Genomic DNA, 17,541 nt, shown 5'->3' on the forward strand with positions numbered 1-17,541 from the left:
AATAAATAAATAAATGAGAATCCCCACAACTGGACCACCAATTGTTGTTGTTAGGTGCCATCAAGTCAGTACAGACTCATAGTGACTTTATGCACAGCAGAACGAAACACTGCCCAGTCCTGGGCCAACCTCACAATTGTTGCCACGCTTAAGCCAACTGATGCTGCCACTTTGTCAATCCAATTTTCTGGGAGTCTTCCTCTTTATCTCTGACTCTCAACCTTACCAAACATGATATCCTTCTCCAGCGACTGTTCCCTCCTGACAATATGTCCGAAGTATAACAGACAAAGTTTGGCCATCCTGGCCTCAAAGGAGCACTCTAGCTCATTTCTTTCAACACAGCTATGTTGGGGCTTTTGGCAGCCCATGGCACTTTCAATATTCTCCTCCAACATCATTACTCAAAAGAAATCAGTTCTTCTATGGTCTTCCTCATTCACTGTCCAGCTTTTGTATGCATATGAGGTTACTGAAAATTCCATGGCTTGGGTAAAGCACACCTTAGTCTTCAAGTTGACATCTTTGCTCTTCAACACTTTAAAAAGATCTTGTGCAGCATATTTTCCTAATGCAATATCTCATCTAATTTCTTGACTGCTGCATCCATTTGTGCTGAGAGTTGTTCCAAGTTGATGAAGCAAAAAATGACAGAAGTCCTTGACAACTTCAATCTTTTCTCCGTTGATAAGAACGTTGTTTGTTGGTCCAGTGGTGAGGATTTTTCTTTTCTTTACATTGAGATGTAATCTATACCTACGGCTGTGCTCTTTGATCTTCATCAGTGAATGTTTTAAGTCCTCTTCACTTTCAGGGATCAAGGTTGTATCATCTGCATATCGCAGGTTATTATTAAGTCTTCCTCCAACCCTGATGCCATGTTTTTCTTCATAGAACCCAGCTTCCAGAATTATTTGCTCAGCATGAATAAGATGGTGAAGGAATACAACCTTGTTGCACACCTTTCTTAATTTTAAATCATTCAGTGTTCCCATGTTCTGTTTGAACAACTGCCTATTGGTCCAGGTACAGATTCCTCATGGGAACAATTAATTTTTCCAGAATACTCATACTTTGCAATGTTGTTCATAGCTTGTCATGATCCAAACTATCAAAAGCCTTTGCGTAGTTAATAAAGCACAGGTAAACATCTTTCTGATATTCTCTGCTTTCAGCCAAGAACCATCGGACTTCAGCAATGATATCCCTCATTCCACGGCCTCTTCTGAATCCGGCTTGAACCTCTGGAAATTCTCTGTCAATGTATGCTTGCAGCCATTTCTGTATTACCTTTAGGAAAATTTTACTCACATGGGATATCAAAGATATTGTTCGATGATATACCCATTCCATTGGGTCACCTCTCTTTAGAATGGGCACAAATATGGGTCTCTTCCAATCAATCGGCCAGATAGTTGTCTTCCAGATAATCTTGGGATAGGTGAGTTAGTGCCTCCTGTCCTTCCTCACTTTCTTGAAAGATTTCAATTTTTATTCCATCAGTTCCTGGAGACTTGTTCTTTGCCAATTCCTTCAATGCACCATGGACTTCTTCCTTCAGTATTATTGGCTCTTGATCATATGCTACGTCTCAAAGGGTTGAACATCAGTCATTTCTTTTTGGTACAGTGACTCTGTGTATTCCTTCCAATCTTCTTTTTTTTTTTTTTAAATTAAATGTTTTTATTTTGCATTGAGTGAAAGTTTACAGGGCACGTCATCAGCTTCACATTCAACCATTCATATAGCTTGTTTCATTACATTGATTATTATCCCCTCCATATATCATCATTTAATCAGTTTACAGTGTTTCTTTCTAACCTCTTTAGCTTTTTTTTTGGATGGGGGGGGGGACTTGGCTTTTTGGAATTTACAGTCTCGGCTTTTAGGGAAGGTTTTTACCTTCCAATCTTCTTTTGATGCTTTCTGCATCATACAATAATTTGCCCAGAGAATCCTTCAATAACGAAAGTCGAAGCTTAATTTTTGTTCTTAAATTCTCTCAGCTTGAGAAATGTTGAGCGTGTTCTTCCTTTTTGGTTTCCTGAGTTCCAGATCTTTCCACATTTCGTTGTAATATTTGACTTTGTCTTCTCGAGATGAGCTTTAAAATTTTCTGTTCAGCTCTTGGACCTCCTCATTTCTTCCATTTGCTTTAGCATCTCTACGTTGGAGAGCAAGTTTCAGTGTCTCTTGGGACATCCATTTTGACCTTTTCCTTCTTTCTTATCTTCTTAATGACTTTTTGTTTTCTTCATGTATGATGTTCTTGATGTCATTCCACAACTCTTCTGGTCTTTAGTCTTTAGTGTTTAATGTATCAAATCTGTTCTTCAGATAATCTCTAAATTCAGGTGGGATAAATTCAAGGTCATATTTTGGCTCTCGTGAACTGGTTTTCATTTTCTTCAGCTTCAGCTTGAATTTGAGTATGAGTAAGTGATGGTCTGGTCCACAGTCTGGCCCTGGCCTTGTTTTCACTGATGATATGGAGCTTTTCCATCTTGTCTTTCCACAGATGTAGTCAATTTGATTTCTATGTATTCCATGTGGTGTGGTCCTTGTGGACTGTCGTCTCTTATGCTGTCTAAAGAAGGTATTTGCAATGAACAAATCATTGATTTTGCAGAATTCTGTCATGTGATCTCCAGCATCATTTCTATCACCAAGGCCATATTTTCCAACTACTGGTCCTTCCTCTTTGCTCCCAACCTTTGCATTCCAATCACCAGTAATGATGAATACATCTTGATTGCATGTTTGATCAATTTCAGATTGAAGAAGTTGGTAGAATTCTACTATTTCATCCTCACTGGCTTTAGTGGCTGGTGCATAAATTTGAATAATAGTGGTATTACCTGGGTTTCCCTGTAGGCACATGGATATTACCCTATCACAGACAGCGTTGTACCTCGTGACACATCTGAATATGTTCTTTTTTGATATGTTCTTCAATTTGTCATTCTCAGCATAGTAAACCACGTGGTTGTCAGATTCAAAATGACCAATACTAGATCATTTGAGCTCGCTAATGCCTAAGATATCAATGGTTATGCATTCCATTTCATTTTTTCACAGTTCGTAATTTTCCTAGATTCATATTTCATACAATCCATGTTCCAATTATTAATGGATGTTTACAGCTGTTTCTCCTTATTTTGAGTTGTACCCATCAGCAAATGAAGGTCCCATGGGCTTTGCTCCCACGGACTTTACTCCATTCACATTATCATAGTCAACTCTACTTTGAGGAAGCAGCTCCTCCCCAGTCTCATTTTAAGTGCCTTCCAACCTGAGGGGCTCATTTTCCAGCACTATATCGGATAACGTTTGTGTGCTATTCGTAAGGTCTTCAGTGACTACATATTCGGAAGTAGTTCGTTACTCCTTCTTCCTAGTCTGTCTTTGTCTAGAAGCTTATCTGAAGCCTGTCACCCTGATTGACCCTGCTGGTGTTTAAAATACAGGTGGCATAACTTTCAGAATCACAGCAACTCACAAGCCCCCACAGTATGACAAACTGACAGACGAGTGGTGGGGACCACCAAAAGATAACATAATAAATCTAGAAAAGATCCAAGTTGTTAAATAGACTTCATTTTACTTGTATCCACAATCAACACTCATGGAAGCAGCCATCTGGAAGTCAGACAACAAATTGTGCAAACCAATCTGCAGCAAAAGACCTTTAAAGAGAGTTAAAGAACATGGATGTCACTTTGAGAACCAACATGTACCAGACTCAAGCCATGTTATTTCCTTGTAGGCATGTGAAAATAGGAAAATGAGTGAGGAAAACCAGAGAAAAAAACTTGATTCATTGAATAATAATTTTGGCAAAGAATACTGAAAGTTCCAGTGACTGCCAGAAGAACAAACAAATCTGTCTTCAAAGAAGTGCAGGCAAATTCTCCTTGGAAGCGTTAATAGTGATACTTTCTCTTAAGTACATATTGTCAGGATGAACCATTCAATGGGTGGAAAAGAAAATCATGCTTGGTAAAGTGGAGGGTCCATGAAAGAGAGAAAGACAATCAAGAGATGAATGGACACAATGGTAACAAAAATAGTCAAAATTCAACCACTGTGAGGATGGTGTAAGATCATGTAGTATTTTATTCTGTTGTGCATAGGGTCAGTATGAGTTGGATGACTCAGAGGCACCTAAAAGCAGCAACCGTTATCAGGACTGCTTGTGACGGTTGGAAATGTAAAGGTAGACGTTTTGTAGCAAGGAGGGGAGTGATTAACTTTGCAGTCTAGGAGCAGAGGTCCATGGGACCATCAAGGGAGTAGAGAGGAGAGTGGGACCCTACCCAGAGAAGCAGTGATGCCTGAGATGGAGGCAGAGAACATGACGTGGAGAGATGGAGCATCTAGGGACTTTAGATCCAGAGAGGGAGAGAGGCTGTGTGCAGACAACCGGGGTGCAGGCTTGTAGTGTATACCCTTTGGTTGGTTGATGATGCATGGAGGGGATTGTAACGAGGGCAACGAAACTATATACAACAGGATGAATGTAAAAGTAATATTTGCCCATGTAAACTATCACATAATTCAAAATAAAACATTGAAGAAAAAAAAAAACAAAACAGCAACAATTTAACATTTTTCTGTGCATAAGTTAAATGTTTTAGATCCAGGTTGTGACTGAAAAAAAGAAAAAATATTTTATGAAAAAAAGCCTGACATTTCTGTTTACAAAGATGTACAATGGGATTAAAGATCCAAGGTCAAAAGGTGAACTATTGGGCTACTAGAATTTAGAGGTAGTAGAGTATAGCTGTGTAGCAGTGAGGAAGAGGAAAACCCGAAGGTCTTTTCTGTCTCATTATAACACGGTAGCTGATCATGACAATTCCTATTTTACACCTCAGTGAATTGGAACCCAAATGATCCCATCAGTATTTCTTGAATTTGGTTTGGTTTGCTTTGTTTTGAAATTGTGTACAATGATGTATTATAATAGATTATATTTTTATATGAACAAGTGTCTTTATTGGAGAAGAAATGCTTAAGGCTTTTTTCAGAGACAATGCAAAATGCAAAGTCACTGTGGTTATTGGTGGCAAACTTGACCGTGGTGGTTTGGAATGATACTCATTCTGAGCAGGAGTTTAAAGTTAAACAAAGCAAGGAAATTACAGGACCACGGACAGTTCTCAGGGCCCTGAACAGTAACTGCTGAGTTCCTCTGTGTGTGTGTGTATACTGTGTACCCCCAAAAAACTCGGATTGTCCTTATTTCCTTCCATTGGCAACATTCTGGATGGTAAGAGGTAGCTCTGGTCCTTTAAAGTGAGACTTAATCTAAAATGAAGAGAATCTCTAGGTGTTTAATCAGAATGTCAGCAGAATCCTTGAGTGAGGCACCAACCCAAATACAGAGTTTAAAGGAATTGGAATATTACAAGCAAGTGGGAAAGGAACGCGTTTGGGGGTAATAATTGGTAAAGCCTGATTGACACAAAGAGAACATTTTGAGGATGTACTGCAACAATAAAGAGAACAAAAAGCAGATATGCAGTACACCGTTGCTGTGTGCCATGGAGTTGGTTCCATCTCATAGTGACCCTGTATAGGGTTTCTGAGGTTGTGATATTTATGACCTCTGGTAGCGTAGTGGTTACAAATCAGGCTGCTAAGCTCAAGGTTGGCAGTTTGAAACTACCAGCTGTTACGCGGGAGAAAGATGAGGCTTTCTGCTCCCGTACAAATTTGCAGCCTCGGCAACTCTGTGCAGGGTCACTATGAATTAGAACCGACTCGACAGTACTTAACAACAACAACAACAAATATTTATGAGAGTAGAAAGCTTCATCTTCATCCCATGCATTACATAGTACAGAAAAAACAATTACCTCTGAAAATGAATTGCTTTAATTATTCATGTTGAATTCATTAACAAAAGAAACTAATGGTAAAATAAGTTCATTTCTTTTTTTTTTTTTTTTATGATATGGGTCATTTCTAAGATGATATATTTATACTTTTTGGCCTAAAGTCTAATGTAGCTATAATTGGTAATGCTAGCTAAAAAAAACAAACGTTTCCAACATTTTTAAACTCATAACCTACACTGTCATTTTTAAGGTCTGTCAAGTCAATTCCTGCTCAGAGGAACCCTATGTAAGGTATCTGAGGGGCAGCTGGGAAATCTGAACCTCCGAACTTTAGGTTAGCAGTCCAGTGTTTATCCTACAGCAACACACCAGGACTCCATAAAAGACATGCTAAGCAAAAACATTTTCAAGTCTCAAAAATACAGGGAGATTTCATTAAAATAGTCTTTGAACATATTCAGTGAAGTGGAACTGTCTAATAGATACCTAACACCAACCAAGAGCCCAGTGTAACATGTCTTCATTCACGCATGCTCATGACACAATAAAGACTTCCACTGCATCATTGTTCATCTACATACAAAGCTTCTCATACAAGTCCTATTAATATCAGTCATCATTTTGACGAGGCATATGTTGGCAATTACCTGGGTATTAAGATTTTAATTCAGACTTGATTTAAGAAATTAAAAATCCTAAGGAGTAATGCTTCCAGCGACTATTTTAAACACTATCATCTACTTGATATTTTGATTTGCTCTTTTTATTACTACAGCTGTGAAAATGGAAGATAAAAGAATGTGGTCTGAAGTTACAACTTAAAAAGGAAGCAATAAAATAAAACATATATAGTTTTACTCTGTTGAAAAATAGAGATAAGCCAAAAAAGAAAAGAAAAGAAAACTGTCATGCAAAATCCTCCCCTGAGATATTTATATTTAAGACTAAGATAAATTCCCAACTGTCTGGAAGAGTTTTAGTGTGGCTTGCCTTGAGGCAGAGAAAGAAGATCTGCTAATTTGCAAAATTTCCACAGTATCAATTTGATCTTGTCAGGATGCTGCCTTGAGCATCTTTAGACAATCCACAAGATTAAAGTAAGTGCTTCCAGTGAAAATCTTCTGATAACAAGAATTTACTCTGAATAAGACCTGAATGTGGTAAATCCAATAAACCTATTACAGAGCATCAGGCATGGGTTTTAGACAGAGTAATACAAATTATAGTCTTGATGCAACCAAAGAACATTCTTCTATCCAACTTTCTTTTTCCTCTTTGACTCTGAGTGAATGAGAAGAGTAGCCAGCATGGCACCATGTATGATCACCCAATTTGTACATGCACACACTAAAAGAGTTGTTGTTGTTAAGTGCCACCTAGGTAGTTCTGACTCAGAGTGACCCTGTCTGTATAGGGTTTCTGAGGAGCAGCCGGTGAGCTTGAACCACCAACCTAGAGGTTCTAACAGACTTTAAAGTCCAGTACATTAAACACGAGTGCCACACCAGGACTTCACTAGAAGGGTAGATAGGACAAAATCTCTCTTTCAAGAATATTAATATTAGTATTTTTAACATTAGTATTAAAGGACTTTTAGGGAGTCATTATGCTTGATACTATATGGTTCAGTGTTTAATAATCATATGAAATAAAGCTTATCCTCAGTTTAAAATATTTCACTTGATAGGTTTAACAATAAAATAACACTTGATAGGTTTAACAATAAAATAAAATAAACAATAAAATAAACATAATATGAAACCCAAAGTTTAAACCTTTTGAATAATGCAATTTGAACTAATTTTGAATAATATACAAACACATTTTACCTGCAAAATTCAATAACATTTTAGCTAGGATCCCAATCAACGTGACTCCTATAAACACATAGTAACATTCTGATCTTATCTCACGGTCATTAACAGCAGTATATACAAGGCAGTGAAAACAACCCTAAATTCATTGTTGTCAAGTCAATTCTGACTCAGCATAACCATATGGAACACAACTGACTCACAGGGTTTCTTCCTACACTGTAATGCTTAGCTAAGCAGAAGGGCACATCTTTCTTTTGTGGAGGGACTGGTGATTTCAAACCCTGGGCATTTCAGTGAGCATCTGAGTGGCTCATTGGCAATGAGAATAATGGAGATACTTTGCTCTTCTGACCATCATTATTTGACACCCACATAGTTCCTTTAAACCCCTTTCCTTCCAAAGGAACATGAACCACTAACAGCTGAAATCACTCAGATGCCATTCTATTTAACCCATCCCATGCTTGGATCCCTAAGCTTCTGAAAGTGATTAAGTGGTGGCTGGTAACTGAAAAGGTCAGAGGTTCGAACCTCCCAGCTGCTCTGCTGGAGAAAGATTGGCAAATGGCTTCCTTAAAGATGATAGCTTTGAACCTCATATGAAGGAACTCTGATCTGTTTCATAAGGTCACCTGGAGTCAGGATCAACTGGACGGCACACAACAACATGCTTTGTGGTCACTGGTACTCTTTAGAAAACTGAGCACATTCGCTTCCTCTCCTATCATTCAGCAGGTTCCTCTCTCTTTTTCCTACACACACACACACACACACACACACACAAAACCCCTTCATTTCACTTTGGCTAGAATTCACCAATCGAATTCAATTCCAAAGTCCAACCTTATACATCATCTTGGATAAATTCTAAAATTTTAATCCAGCCTTACCAACTTAATTTATCTCATATAACAGTCTCTTCCAGTGTTTCGTCACTGTTTCTTTCATGAATTTTCCCCAGTAAGTTCTGACACCTTCCACCAGCTCTTTTCTCGCTTTCTAGTCTTAGCACTTACAGCATTTAATATCTTACTCATAGATTTGATTCTTGCGTAATTCACTCAATACTGTCTAAGAAAAGCCCTGTTGTCATTGTGTAGTTCTATATCTAATTGACTCAGAATAGAATAATCTTATCCATTCTAAATGTTGCAAATTTCTTTATGTTCTACAGTACTATTTTTTTTTTCAAATCTAATTTCTAGCAGTTGTTTAATTAATGTTGTTGTTAAGTGTTGTCGAGTCGATTCCAACCCCTAGCGACCCTGTATAGGGTTTCCAAGGAGCAGCTGGTGAGCTTGAACCACTGACCTTGCAGTTTAGATGACTTTGCAGTCTGACACATTAATCCACAGCGCCACAAATCCACTGTACTATTTTAATAGTATTTCACCATTTTAAAAGATAGTTAATGTATCTTATTTCTCTAATGCCCACAACATACCGAAGCAATTATTACATGCATTTTATAAAAGTAACAAGTCAGACTCAATGGACTTTACTTAATTCTCATGTTTAAAAATCTAATATATAGCTAAAGATTCTGGGAAGTACAAACCTGCACACATCAGACTGCAAACCTATCAACAGAACTAGGCTTTGGAGAAAAGTGGTACACATGAAGAAAATATTTTAAAAGCCCACTAAATCATCGGTGAACTCTTTATAACACACAGGCTAACATCTCAGTTTTCCTTTTATCACCAACATTTTTAAAATGCTACTTTTTAAGGATAAATGAAGAAGATAAATGGGAAAATCCCATCACTACTAGAAATTTCTTCCCCCTAAAAAATGCATTCTTAAATATGGGAGGAAGGGCTACATATCGACTTGGATTCCTTGAATATCTTCACCAAGAAGATTAAAAGCCATCTGTTTTAAGGATTTAGAGGAAATACTACTGCAACATTGCAAACGGCATTCCCGAAGAATGGTCAATTGTAGCTACTGCTTTACTTTTACAATAAAACTCAGTCAACTTGAGCAAGTTCTACACAGAAATCTACACTGTTGTAAGCAGGTCTGAGAGACAGCGAGGCAGTTTGAACATTCTAATATATTCCATGGAAGAAAGATGAGGCTTTCTGCTCCCCAAAAGATTTCCAGTCTTGGAAACCCTCTACAGGGTTGCTATTAGCTGAAAACAACTCAGTGGCACACAACAACAACAACAGCAAACACTGAAACTCCCTGAAGATTTCTCCAGAACCTAGCTAACAAAGATAAAAAGAAAGTAACAAGGATCTCTGTAATGGGAGAGTTCTCGTAAAAACTGCAGGTCATGAGTTCAGTGCTTCCACACATTTCAGCTTAGATGACTCTATTTTTCTGCCTTTATCTATACATTTCTGAAATACAAGTTTAAGACCCAAACCATTTACACTGAGAAGATGTTGAGGCTGGAAGCTGTGCCTTCATAAACAGTTGTCTTCTTTGACAAGAAAAAACATCTGTCTCACTTTGGATACTAGAAAAATATGGTTGGAGCCTACCATGGATAATTTAGAATACAAATTAATTTTTGAAAAAAAATAACCCGCTCCATTTATTTCTAGCTAAGAAATATTGAGCCCCTGATGGTAAATCTCACCAGAGAAGGACTTTTATCCCAACATTCCAAGCTAATGTAAAAGCTGAGAATTATGTTTTACGTCCTAGCACTCAATTCAACCTAAAAATCATTTTCAAAAGCTAATCTGGTATTTTAAAGTTTACAGAGACCTATCTGCAATTGTCGCTGAACTCTTGAATCGGATAGGTATCATAAGAGCTAGAGACACTGAAAAACAACAACATGCAGACAAAATATCTGATTAAAGATTTAACAAGAAAAGAAATACAGAAAGTTTTCTTCTTTTTTAAAGAAGAAATGATGCATATACCTTCCTTCATGAAGACGATTAAGAAATACATTTACACAAACGGACAGGCATCATTTAGTGGATGCTTTCGTAAACGATCAGTATTTGATGAAAATGGTTGTGAAAAAATAAGTGGTTGGCTGTTAACCAAAAGGTTGAGGGTGTGGAACCCACCAACCACTGTCCAGGAGAAAGATGTGGCAGATGCTAGTAAGTGTTGTTCCCGTGAAGCTCTGTTCCCAAGAAGCCCACCGCATTGTAAGCTCTCTGGGGAAGTTCTGCTCTGTCTTCCAATGCTGTCATGATTTGGAAATAACTTGACGGTTACTTGTTTTTTTCTGTTTGTTTGTGGATCTGGGTGGGTTATCTGAAAAAAGGTATCTCCCACAAGAAAATATTATCTTCCCTTTCTAGTAAAAAAAAAAAGGTTCACATTCCACATTTCCAAAACATAGTGGAACTGAAAATGGAGTTATTAAAGTAACCTAGCCACAGAAGGGAAAATACAGCACAAACACTGATTAATCAAATGATTTCTTTAGATTACACAAGACTAATCTCAAGGTTTGAAGAATTAATTGATCATGACTTCAGTTTCAACACCATTTCTAAATGAGATTTTTTGTCTGCTAGCTTGTAGAACCAATTCAATACTTCCCATCATACGTTCATAAGCATAAAAATATATAAAACATTCATCATTTCTGATATTTTTGTTACTATAAATTGACATTAAAAGATAAAATTTAAAAGCTAGACAATTCATTGAAAATAAATACTTACAGGTTTTTAATATCAACTGCCCCCCGGAAAGCCTTTCTTGGAACTGCTTGAATTTGGTTTTCACTGAGATCACTAAAAAGCAAAAAAAGAAGAGAAAAGAAAGATGTTGTCAAGATACTCTTTTACAATTATGTGTAACCAAAATGTTTACAAAGAGATATTGTTATTGTTAAGTGCCATTGAGTCAGTTCCAACTAACAGTGACCCTGTATAGGGTTTCTGAGGCGCGGCTGGTGAATTTAAACTGCCGACCCTAATGTTCAAACAAATCTTACAGTCCAATGAATTATCCCACAGCACCACTCCAAAGAGATAGGACTCCACAAAAATCTAAAAGATTTATAATGAAATCTGTAACACTAAGCACAGTTTCTAATAAAAATATTTATATTTCTAGAATAAAGGTTGCACTAAATGGTTGTTTAAAGTGTATTTCCAGATTTTTATGCCATGATAAAACATAAAATATGGTACATTTAAATGTAAGAGTGAATCTAAGTCACTATAATAAAAAGTTGCTTAAATACAAATGGTAAACTATACATAACTCAAAGGTTGATGCCCGTTACACAGGGTTCTACATTTTAGCACTTGGTATTTCTCCAACATTACAGACATGACTTATGAAGTCCATAAGAAAGGAGTCCACTTTAACTTTCAAGAGAAGAGTGGAGGAAAACTGATAAAATGTGGGTAGTGTGATTAAATTTTCATAGCATTTGCAGTAATCTTGACACTGGAACATGGCAGTACAGGCCCAACAATAAAACCAACAGTTCTACATGAAATATTAACAGCAGACTGATTTAAAGTCTTTTTAAAAGAATTCTATTATAACCAGAAACATATACAGTCTTTATTTGCATTTTAATTTAATTGAAAAATACATTGTAATCAAGTGGGGGAGGGAAGCAGGCTGCCAGTTGCAATGAAAATTTTGTAAAAGAAAAAAATCACTCATCACATGAAATAGATCATGATTTTTCCCTCAAAGAGTTCAGAGGCCATTTTCTGAACTCACACACTCCTATAAGCCTTAACATGTTTGATCTAGATATACATGCAAGACATCCAATAGACAACAAAGAACATCCATCTAATTTTTAGTAACATCACCTTGTAGCAGAAAGCAGAGATGCCACAGAAATAAATTATCCTATAGAGAAATGATGAAACTGAAATGATCTTTAAAACTCGGGGAGATAACTGATGACCTCACTAAGCAAGACGCCAACTACTGACCACAGTTACACAGCAGGTGGGAACAGAACCATGTTCCAATTACGCGATGAGATACTGGACAGAGTCACCCATGTGGCTCTCTTCAATGCTGCTTATGACCAGAGCTGGGTGTTCATGCTCTTGGGGCCACACAGTAGACAAAGATAATTGGCAGAAACAGAGCTTCTGGGTGTGGTCTTGATCTCCTTACTGCTAAGTTTTAAGCAACCTAGATTTGCATTTACATCTCAATATCCATGATGTTCAAATTTAAAGAAAAAAATGTTGTTAAGAAAAATATGTAGATTAGTCCATTTTTAGAGTGAAGGTATTTCGCAGGTCTATTTCATTTCAAACAGTAAAAGCTACCATATGTGCTTGTCTAAGCATTTAGATAGCCTTCCACTTCCTAAGTGATGTAGCTCCATTACTGCTTTCAACGGTTTCCATATAGCTTTAATAGTGACAGACCTTCATTTCCTGAAAAACAGCTTATTACCCTGACCTGCCATTGATTCCGTCTGTCTTCCTTCCTTTGTTTAATAATGCCAGATTTACAATGTTAAACAATATACATTCTAAAAACTTGATGGTTGAAACAGTTATAAAGCAGGCTATAGAGCAAGGAGGTACAGAAAGAAAAATCACAAACTGTTTAATTAAATGAAGACTGCAAAAATGATGACGTTCCAACAAACGAAAAGTATTAACAACATTCCCCTGAAAATGAATACGAGTGTTTTCACTGCTTCATTCTTACCAATCCAGCATTTCCTAATGGCTTCTTATTTTTTATACGCTTTTCCAAAAACAAAGAATGCTTCTAAGTGAAAATGCTAGAGAGAAGTATGCTTTCGATCTTTTGGCTTCCCAGACTGTGCAGCTATCCTATCCTGACAGTAAGGGACTCCCTCTGTTCAGACTCTATGATCGGCTTCATCTTAGGATCATGTTTCCAAATGGAAGTGAACTGGAGAAGAGTGAACAACGAGTGAAGGTAGAACACAGACACATCACTGCGGACTCTTAGAAGCACAGCTCCGTGTGAATTTGATTTCATTTCCTTAAACAAAGGAAGGAAGACAGTTTGAATCAATGGCAGGTCAGAGTAATAAGCTGTTTTTCAGGAAATGAAGTTTTGTCACTCCTGGAGCTTTAGTAACTATTTAAAGTACAAATGGAGCTCTTTCTCTTAGACAGAATGCTAGGGGATAGAATGTCTTGACTTACAGACTCTCACTGTTGTTGCTTGGCACATGGAGTCGATTTTGACTCTTCGTGATCCTGTGTGATGGAGTAAAATTGCCCTTAAAGTATTCTTGGTTAGAATATTTACAGATTCAAGCTCAGAGCCAACCTTATTCCAAGGTCAATGGACCTAATATCAACTGACAGCTCCCAGTTCACAGAGTAGCAGAGCCCGTGTTCTCCAGCTCAGCCCACTCCAAGACAGTACTTTCTGTAGGGATTTCAGTTAAAAGGGGCCATGCTCACAAATGAAGGAGGAAGAAACCAACACGTTTTCAATTATTGTCTGCAATAATATGCATTAGAATGTGTTATCCTATCTAATCTATATTTCATTTAAACTTCCTAACTTCCTAAGAAGGTATTATATGAACTGGCTTTACAGGTCAGGAAACTGGACTTTGGGGGATATCAGGCATTAGTGCTTCACACTGAGACCAACTGTTAAAGTGAATGTATGGAAAACACAATGGAGTCAAGGTTTCAGGTTCTAAAACCTTGCCAGGGGCTCTGTAGTCTGTCTCCATCTGTGCTTCCTGATGCCTAACTTTGAGAAGACTCCTTCTTTTTTTTTATAATAAATGTTTTATTGTGAATTGTGTGATAGTTTACATGGGAGAACATTAGTTTTACATTCATTCTATCATACATCGTTTCATTGCCATAGTTACCATCCCATCCACGCATCATCACCCAACTGAAGCGTATACCCTGCAAGCCTGCCCCCGACCCCCACGGTCCTCAGCACACAACCCTTTTCCCTCTCTGGATCTCAAGTCCCCAGATACTCCATCTCTTCACTTCATCTTCTCTGCCTCCATGTCAGGCCTCACTGCTTCTCTTGGTGGGGTCCCGCTCTCCGCTCTTCTCCATTGATGGTCCCAGGGACCTCCGCTCCTAGACTGAAAAGTTAATTACTCCCCTCCTTGCTATGAAATGTCCACCTTTACATTGCAAACCTTCACAATCAGTCCTGATAACAATTCTTCACTATTGCATCCATCTGCATTTCATTTCATCAGCCCTTCTCTGGACAGGCTGGATACTATTCACTGGAGACTCTACCTTCTTCCATGCCCTTTGGATCTAGGTTCCCTCTTGAAAGCTTGTAAGCCAGTCACTTCTTACCTTTGTATCCCTCCCCCCATTTTGGGTAGCCAATGTCCAAGTTGCCCATCCCTGTTCACTCTTTGTGTGGAGGGGGTGGGAATAATTCTTGCAACAGCGATTTGTTTCCTCTTTTGTGCTACTGCATTTATGGGTGTATGTCGGGTTTATCAAATTGTATCAGATGATGTCTTTTTCCTCTTCTTTCTTCTTCGTGTTGAGTTCTGTTCATCCAGTCATTGAAGCCAGGTCAAGTGGGTATCATCTGCAAGTATGGGTGTTCTTGCGTCTGTCCGCCCTCTTCTTATCAGCTGGCCGCTTCGCTCTCCACTCTAGTCCTCTGTAGTTGTGTCCTTGACTCTGAGCCCATGAGTCCCCAGGTCTTGCCTCACTGCTGGCCCACCAGGTCTCCATCAGGGTTCACAGTATTCTGCTGGATGATGTAGGGGTTAGCTGGCCACTTCATTGATGTTCTTCAGTCACTTCCTCTTATGGATGACGTGCATGGTCGCCAGTCTGAGAGTGTGTTTCTATTGCATCTTAGCCTTGGAAGAGGATTTACACCGAGAGGACCCGGCTACCTGCCTTGATGTCTCCTGGGCAAGCAACTTGCTCATTCTTGTGGTAACAGTCGGACTGCCCTTATTGTTTTGTAGTTTTCCTGTAGGTCTTTCTTTCAAGAAGTATCTTCTGGTTTTCTAGCTGCTCCAGGCTGGTCTGCTTGTCCTTTTAAGAGGAAGATTTCCCATCTCTGAAGGTGTGGATGTGGTTCAGGCTTCCACTTATAGTCTTTTGTAATGCAGAAGCTCCTCAGGAAACCTCCTTCACTAGACACACTGTAGCCCCATTTTAGGTATTCCAAGCAGTTATAGTCAGAAGGTGGACTTAGAAGCTTTCTATGGTGATATTTCGTAAAGACTCCTTCTTAAGCCATCCAAGTATCTGTCTTATGGCTCACGTCATTTGTGGGTGAGATTGTATTTGAACAATGGTTCATATTTTCTACATATAACGAAGTAGAATCCTGGCGTGGCCCCGCAAGTTAAGCACTGAACTGTTAACCACGAGGTCGGCAACTCAAACACACAAGCTGCTCCTTGGAAACCCTATACAAGGCATCTGTTGAGTCAGAAACAGGTCAATGACACTTAACTACAATAAATCAAGTGGAGGTAAGCAGTTATTTTAATATGACATATATTTAAATACTCTGTCAGCTTTGTCCTACTGTGGTGACTTCTGAGTTGCTATGATTCTGGAAGCTGTGCCACCGGTATTTAAAATACCAGCAGGGTCACCCATGGTGGACAGGTTTCTGATGAGCTTCCAGATGAACACAGACTAGGAAGAAGGAGTGACAAACTACTTCCTAATATTTAGTCACTGAAAACTTTATGAATAGCAGAGAAACACTGTCAGATATAGTGCTGGAAAATGAGCCCTTCAGGTTGGAAGGCACTCAAAATGCGACTGGGGAAGAGCTGCCTCCTCAAAGTACAGTTGACCATAATGATGAAAACGGAGTAAAGCCCATGGGAAAAAAGCCCATGGAACCTTCATTTGCTGATGGGGCACAACTCAAAATGAAGAGAAACAGCTGTAAACATCCATTGACAATCGGAACATGGAATGTACGAAGTATGAATCTGGGAAAATTAGAAGTTGTCAAAATGAAATGGAATGCATAAACATTGATATCACAGGCATTAGTGAGCTGAAATGGACTGGTATTGGCCATTTTGAATCTGATGACCACATGGTTTACTATGCCAGAAATGACAAATTGAAGAGGAATGGTGTTCATTGTCAAAAATAGACATATCCAGATCAGTCATGAGGTACAATGCTGTAAGTGATAGGATAATATCCATGCACCTACAGGGAAGCCCAGTTAATACCATTATTATTCAAATTTACACACCAACCACTAAAGCCAGTGAGGATAAAATAGAAGAATACTACCAACTTCTTCAATCTGTAATTGATCAAACATGCAATCAAGATGTATTGATCATTACTGGTGATTGGAATGCAGAGATTGGGAACAAAGAAGGAGGAGCAGTACTTGGAAAATATGGCCTTGGTGATAGAAATGATGCTAGAGAACGCATGATAGAATTCTGCAAAATCAATGCTTTGTTCATTTCAAATATCTTCTTTAGACAGAATAAGAGACGACTATACACACGGACCTTACCAGATGGAAAACATAGAAATCAAATTGACTACATTTGTGGAAAGAGACGATGGAAAAGCTCCACATCATTGGTGAAAACAAGGCCAGGGGCAGACTGTGGAACAGACCATCAATTGCTCATGCAAATTTAAACTGAAGATGAAGAAAATGAAAACAAGTCCAAAAGAACCAAAATATGAACTTGAATATATCCCACCTGAATTAAGAGATCATCTGAAGAACAGATTTGATACATTAAACACTAAAGACCAAAGACCAGAAGACTTGTGGAATAACATCAAGAACATCATACATGAAGAAAGCAAAAATCATTAAGAAGAAAAGAAAGAAGGAAAAGGTCAAAATGGATGTCAGAAGAGACACTGAAACTTGCTCTCAAGCATAGAGATGCTAAAGCAAATGGAAGAAATGAGGAGTCCACGAGCTGAACAGAAAATTTCAAAGATCAGCTCGAGAAGATA

The 17,541-nt window shown here is 38.2% G+C and overlaps 1 protein-coding gene across 4 annotated transcripts in view; it reads right to left on the bottom strand.

Moving 5' to 3' along the window:
* SLIT2 (slit homolog 2 (Drosophila)) overlaps positions 1-17,541 on the bottom strand; it is a 540,750-nt gene that overhangs the window by 204,912 nt on the left and 318,297 nt on the right. For all 4 annotated transcript variants that reach the window (XM_006874347.1, XM_006874345.1, XM_006874346.1 and 1 more), the window contains exon 5: positions 11,308-11,379. In XM_006874347.1, coding sequence (XP_006874409.1) covers positions 11,308-11,379 — 72 coding nt within the window. The remainder of the gene's footprint in view (positions 1-11,307; positions 11,380-17,541) is intronic.

The sequence above is a fragment of the Chrysochloris asiatica genome, unplaced genomic scaffold (genome assembly GCF_000296735.1).
Source record: "Chrysochloris asiatica unplaced genomic scaffold, ChrAsi1.0 scaffold00270, whole genome shotgun sequence".
NCBI classification, from domain to species: Eukaryota; Metazoa; Chordata; class Mammalia; order Afrosoricida; family Chrysochloridae; genus Chrysochloris; species Chrysochloris asiatica.